At 41.9% G+C, this 6,479-nt stretch overlaps 2 protein-coding genes across 2 annotated transcripts; both read left to right on the top strand.

Annotated features, from left to right (window-relative positions):
* The first annotated feature begins 2,889 nt into the window (after positions 1-2,889).
* LOC131255365 (putative disease resistance protein At1g50180) lies at positions 2,890-4,117 on the top strand. Its single transcript, XM_058256059.1, has 2 exons — positions 2,890-4,047; positions 4,103-4,117. The coding sequence occupies exons 1-2, from the start codon at positions 2,890-2,892 to the stop codon at positions 4,115-4,117; spliced, it is 1,173 nt and encodes a 390-aa protein (XP_058112042.1).
* Positions 4,118-4,128: 11 nt separating this feature from the next.
* Positions 4,129-5,577, top strand: LOC131255364 (probable disease resistance RPP8-like protein 4). Its single transcript, XM_058256058.1, has one exon. The coding sequence runs from the start codon at positions 4,129-4,131 to the stop codon at positions 5,575-5,577; it is 1,449 nt and encodes a 482-aa protein (XP_058112041.1).
* Positions 5,578-6,479: the final 902 nt, after the last annotated feature.

The following is a 6,479-nucleotide window of genomic DNA, read 5'->3' as shown; positions in this document are numbered from 1 at the left end:
CTGAGCTTGAATTGAGGTTAGAATGGGGTGGAGCTGAGCTGAGCTTGGCACAACTCAGGTCAATGTACAACTCTACCTAACCATCGGGCGCACCTGGTTGTACTATGCCAACTATCGTTTTTTTTTTAAGGAATGACCAAAAAATGAACTTCATCCAAGTCTCATGTTGACCACATCACAAGAATAATAGTTACTGGCTGTTAAAAACTTTCCTAGGGCCACAAAAGTCATGGATAAAGCAAATATTTGGGCTTTACATTTATGGGTACGTCCGTGTGGCCCTTATCAACAACAGGTTATATGGCAAATAAACATTAACATTAGGAAGCTTTTAATGGTGACCGTTGAATTACCACGTCCTTGGATATAAGATAAGGCGTTGGAACTAAACTTTCCGGACGCGGATTGCGTACTGACAGCGTCAATAGCCAGGTGGCAACTGACCGTGCTACGGGAGCCCTATTATGATGTATCTGTCCTATCCATACTTTCCACCAAAATTTTCGGACTGTTTTATTTGTAAGTCTAAATACAAGGTAAACCTAAATCTCAGCGTACCATACCACAAGAAAGACTACTAATTGAATACTCACCGTTAAAAACTTCACAAGGTCAAGTGTGCATGACCTACTCAACACATTCCATGACAAATAAATATTATAGTGAGCTGACGCAAGGATGAACGTGATGAGGATAACTACTCCGAATCCATGGAGCTTCTCTTTACTCCTCACAGAGACTTCTTGAATCCACGAGGAAAGAAAGCAGAAAATAGAAATAAATTCTAATAAATTCAAAATTGATTAATTGATGAATAAAAACGAGTTTACAACCCTTTAAATAGGGATACCAAGCAATGGGAAAGAAATTAGAATCAAATTACAACTCAAACTCTTAGAATCCGCGACTTACTATAAATAGTAAACTTACTATTTATAGACAGTCGTGATGTCTACTAGTGCGCAAGGTTTTCGGCTAAAAATAGTAAGTGTCCTATTTGGCTTCACCAAACCGTTCTCCTAATTATTCTAAGCTCTTTTCACGTTGGGCGCAACTCCTAAAGCCCGACGGATGAAGAGTTATAATCAAACTAAAACTTACTATTTATAATAAAAACGAAATTAAAATAGGAAAACAACCATCGATTCAGGAGTTTTTCGCAATTCTGGGCTGCGCAACCCGGCGTAGCGGGGTTGTTTGGCTTCAGTAGCTCGTTCTACCCCAAAATCATATATTTTACGTCAGATAACTCATTCCGGATTGCAAGATACGCCCGATTTAAGGTTCGATGGTCTGGATCACTTCTGTCGTCGACCGAGCCTTTTCTGATCCATCTTGGCCATGTAACTGTCCGCGACCCGCTCTACATCAGCCCTATAAAGCTTTTAATGGTAGGCATTCAATTTCTACTGTTTTCTTGTGATGTGGTCTACACTAGGGATTTTGATATCCTTATTTTTAGTATAATTTCCATAATGATTTAGAAAAATAGATATACGGCTTGAATAAAACACGATACCTGGCTAGCTACCTCGTTACTGATGCTGTCAGTAAACAATACGAGTCATGGAGTATTTTGTTGACACAATACGAGTCATGGAGTATTTTGTGGGTGCGGATTGGATGCCAGAAGGTCAGTAGCCAGCAAAATGGCTATTGAAGTGACGCTCTATGGACCCCATCGTGATGCATGTGTTGTATCCATACCATCCAACCATTTGTAGAGATTGTTTTATGGTATTACAAAGAAAATGAGATAGATCTAAATTTCAAGTGGACCCACCACAGAAAACTGTGGGAGCCATTACACCCACCGTTGAAACATTTATAGGGCCCACAGTGATGTATTTATGAGATCCATCCTATTCATAAGTTAACATAGCGATAGATGAAGTGAAAGCAAAAATATTAGCTTCATTGGGAACTACTGTGGTCCCTAAGAAGTTTTGAACGGTGGATATTACTGTCCCGACTTTTTTCTATGGTGGGGTCCACTTGAACTTTAGATCTATCTCATTGTCTTTGTAATGCTATAAAACGATCTCTCAAAATGGTTGGACGGTATGGATACAACACATGAATCATGGTGGGGTACACAGAGCTTGGTGACGTCCCTTCGGCGGCGATTTGGCTGCTGACATTGTCATCCGCGGCCGGCGCGGATTATCTACCGACAGGTCGAGTAGCCGCACTCGCTACGAAGTTGCATCCATCGTGTGTATGTTGTATCCCACTGTCTTAGAGAGATCATTTTAGGGCATGATTCAAAGAAAGGAGCGGATCCAAGGCTGGAGTGACCCGCTATTCAAAACAGTGGGGAGAGTGACACCCGCCGTTGAAACCTTACGAAGGTCCACCGTGATGTTTATTTGAGATCCAACCTGTTCAAGTGTTAACGCACGTACAAGATAAAGGAAAACACGAATATCAGCTTGATCCAAAATTTTCTTAGCCTTCAAAACTTTTTAACGGTGGGTGTCACTCTTTCCACTGTTTTTTGTGGTAGGGTCCACTTGAGCTTTGTATCTGACTCATTCTTTGGATCATGTCCTAATATGTTCTCCCCAAATGGATGGACGGCTTAGATACAAAACATAGATCATGGTAGGCCCACATAACTTGTGAAGACCTGTCAGTATCTAATCCGCGTCCGTATTTTGTAAATAATTTTTTTAAAATTAAAGTATTACGGTGACAACAGCGAAAATGACGTGGACCAATTACATTTTAGGGCACGGAAAACCCTGTGCGCCGGAAACAGACAATCCGCAGAAATAATTGAGTGGCTTTGCTTTTGCAACGGATGTATCTTCCTTGTTGTAAGAAGAGTTCCAGAAAGACTTGTTTTCACGACAAGAGCCTTCTCAGGAAGAAATTGAGAGAGAAAAAATGGAGAGTGTTGTTAAGTTGGTCATACAAAAATTGAACGATTTTGTAACGAAGGAAGCAGATTTGGTATTCGGAGTACATGATCAGATCATATCGGTTCGAGCCGATCTTGAATGGATGCGTGCCTTCCTCGAGGATGTCGATAGGGTTGGCAGAGAGAATAAAAGATTTAAGATTTGGGTGACTCAAATAAGAGACGTAACCTATGATGCTGAGGATGTCATCGACTCTTACATTGAACAGAAACGACGAGAAGATACAAGTGCTGGATTGATGAGATGCTTAAGTAGTTTTGCTGATTTCATCAAAGATATACCGGCCATCCTAGACGTTGGAAAGAAGATCCGCAACCTAGAAAGAAGGCTCGGCCATATCAAGGAGAACATATCACGGTACGGCAATATATCAGTTGGTGGAGAAGCTTCATCTTCTTCAAATCAAAGCCAGCTGCGGAGGGAGAAGATGGCTCCCATCGTCGAGGAAACCGATGTGGTCGGTTTTGATGACGAGACAAAGACACTGGTGGGGCGGCTGACTGAAGGAAATGTGCGGCGTGCTGTGATTTCGATCACAGGTATGGGAGGGATAGGTAAGACTACTCTCGCAAAGAAAGTTTACAATGACATCCATGTAAAGAAGAGTTTCGATTTTCATGCTTGGGTGTATGTATCTCAACAATGTCTAGTCCGAGAGCTTTTACTGAGCATTATAAAATGCTTTAGAGCCCTCCAACGAGATGAAATGGAGAAGACGCGTGAGGAAGACTTGCGGCAGGAACTCTCTCAGTACTTACAAGGGAAGAGATATCTGGTGGTAATCGATGATATATGGCATAGACAAGCTTGGGACAGTTTGGTTTCTGTATTTCCAGATACGGAGAATGGCAGCAGAGTGCTGCTCACGACTCGCAATGAAGATGTAGCAAGGCACGCAGATGCACAGAGTACACCCCATAAACTCCGTTTGCTGGATGGAAACGAGAGCTGGTCACTATTTTGTAAGAAAGCACTTCCCGGGAATCTTGCTCCTACGTGCCCTCCAAATCTGGAAGAGTTGGGGAGAAAGATGGTCGCCAAATGTGGAGGTTTACCTCTAGGAATCGCAGTATTAGGAGGCGTGTTATCAAGAAAAGAGAAGTCAGTGAATTCGTGGGAGAAGGTGCTTAAAAGTGTGGAATGGTGGCTACATGAAAGCAAAGAAGATGGGATATCAGGCATATTGGCCCTGAGTTACCATGACATGCCCTACTACTTGAAGCCCTGTTTTCTTTATTTTGGAGCTTTTCCTGAAGACGATGAAATCTATGTCCCCCGATTGATTCAGTTGTGGATAGCAGAAGGATTTGTGCAGAGAAGAGGAGAAGAAGAAATGGAGGATGTTGCGGAGGATTACCTAGATGAGCTCATCAGTAGAAGCATGATTCAGGTGGGGAGCAGGAGGAGCAATGGAACGGTTTTTATATGCCGTATTCATGATCTTCTACGAGACCTCTCAATATCAGAAGCGAAGGAGGAGAGATTTCTGGAAGTGCATGGGAACATGGCGCCTGAATTACCTACAAAGGCACGCGGACTTGCAGTTACTTGTGGTGACATCAATAAGTCCATCTCTCTTAACTGCTCCACTCCACAACTACGCTCTTTGTTGCGCTTCAGTAGAGAGGATCAAATGCTGGAGAAACCGCAGTTGAAAATCATCTGGGGAGCTTTCAAATTGCTCAGGGTGATGGATCTCCGTCGGGTACGCATCTCTAGTCTCCCTGATGAAATAGGGTATCTAATCCACTTGAGGTACCTATGTCTCATCAGGACAAGGTTGGAAAGGCTACCATCCACCATAACTCGCCTCTCCAATTTACGGACTCTCGATCTACGAGGTACAAATGTCCACATGCTACCAGATGATATTTGGAAGATGGAACAGATAAGGCACCTACATCTATTAACTACGGCAAGACTTCCTGTTCAAATCAGCAACGTCATGCAAATCCATCGCGTAAGCAATCTCCAGACTCTAAAATATGTAAAGGAGGGCAGCTGGATAGAAGATGGATTGGAGAAACTAACCAATTTGAGAGATTTGGGAATAGAGGGAGATCTCAAAATGGCATTGTCCCGTTCCATTACTAAACTGGCAAGCCTCAGATCATTGCGGCTAGAGGCAAGTCCTAATTGCTCGATTCCAGCGTTTCCATCCTTTTCAAATCATCATCATCTATTTTACATGAATTTGGTCGGACCCTTTGAGAAATTACCGGATGTGCATGAGTTCCCACCTAACCTCACAGAGCTATTCTTGAGGGGGTCCCAATTAGAGCATGACCAGATTGGAACGCTGGAGATGCTGCCGAACCTTCGGAGACTCTGTTTATTATCCAAATCATACATAGGAAAGGAAATGGTTTGCTCCGTCGGAGGGTTTCCACTGCTCGACTATTTATATATTTATGATTTGGATGAATTAGAGGAATGGATAGTGGAGGAAGGGGCGATGCCGAATCTTAGACGTTTAGAGATTAATAAATGCAGAAGATTGAAGATGCTTCCTGATGGATTGCGACATATCAGCACCCTTCAAGATTTGCAGTTAAGAAGCATGCCGGAAGGATTCATAGAAAGGGTGCGAAAAGACGATGGAGAGGACTGGTTTAAGATCCAACACGTACCCGCGCTCACCATCAACCCGTAGTGTATGGGAATCTTTCCATGTAGGTAATTGGTTTTGGACCTGTTCGCATCCATTTCATCTATCCAGACCGTCCGTTAGGTTCAGTCCACTCATCTTCTGTACCTTCCAAAATTTATAATGATTGGATGATCCAAACTGTCCATTTAGTTTCATTGAGAAAGTAAGGACAGGATTGCTCATAGAATATAGGTTTAGCCAAGAACGCTTACTGTCATTTGATTGCTGTGATTTTTACAGTGGAGAAGAGTGGACAGTACCTAATGGACGGTCTCCATAGATGATATTGATTCGTACAAGTCTAAATGCAGTTAGGTGCATGTAGAAGTTTTTATACACTAAGGGGTCGTTTGGCACCATGGGTTTGGAGATCGTTTGAAGGGATTTCAAAACTCGGTTCTCATATTTCAATTGAGGGGGTGTAAATACGTAAGCTATCTACTTTTCTTGGAAAATTTAGGCTTTTTAAGAAAATGTCCTCTTGTATTTGTTGGCTATTCCTCTATGTTATTGATGTAATAAAGACAGGACAGGATTTGGTGAGGCTTGTAGCCGGTTTGAAATCTTATACTTTTATTATTATTATTTATTTATTATCATTTCAACAAAGTTACAGGTGGTTTGCTCCCCCTTTCTCCGATGAAAGTTGGGATGACTAGTATATTTCTTCCAACTTATATATATTTGACATAAGAATATTGCCATGCATAAAATGTTGGCATGTGGTTGGTGGATTTGTGTCGTAAGTAGGTGATGATGGGTTGAATTTACTTCTTTCATGATTTTCATATGACTTGTTTACGCTGTTAGTAGAGAGTGTGCAGAGGAGGTTGGACAATGTTCTCATATAGTACTCTTATGTTTCATTCCAATTCCATCAAACAACTACTTATATGATGTTTGAT

The sequence above is a fragment of the Magnolia sinica genome, chromosome 9 (genome assembly GCF_029962835.1).
Source record: "Magnolia sinica isolate HGM2019 chromosome 9, MsV1, whole genome shotgun sequence".
Lineage (NCBI taxonomy): Eukaryota > Viridiplantae > Streptophyta > Magnoliopsida > Magnoliales > Magnoliaceae > Magnolia > Magnolia sinica.
The sequence above is the reverse complement of the archived record's forward strand: the minus strand, read 5'-3'. Positions and strand labels throughout refer to the sequence as shown.

Bases quoted from the DNA above. Each gene is read 5' to 3' on its own strand.
- LOC131255365 (XM_058256059.1), top strand. From the start codon at position 2,890: ATGGAGAGTGTTGTTAAGTTGGTCATACAAAAATTGAACGATTTTGTA.
- LOC131255364 (XM_058256058.1), top strand. From the start codon at position 4,129: ATGCCCTACTACTTGAAGCCCTGTTTTCTTTATTTTGGAGCTTTTCCT.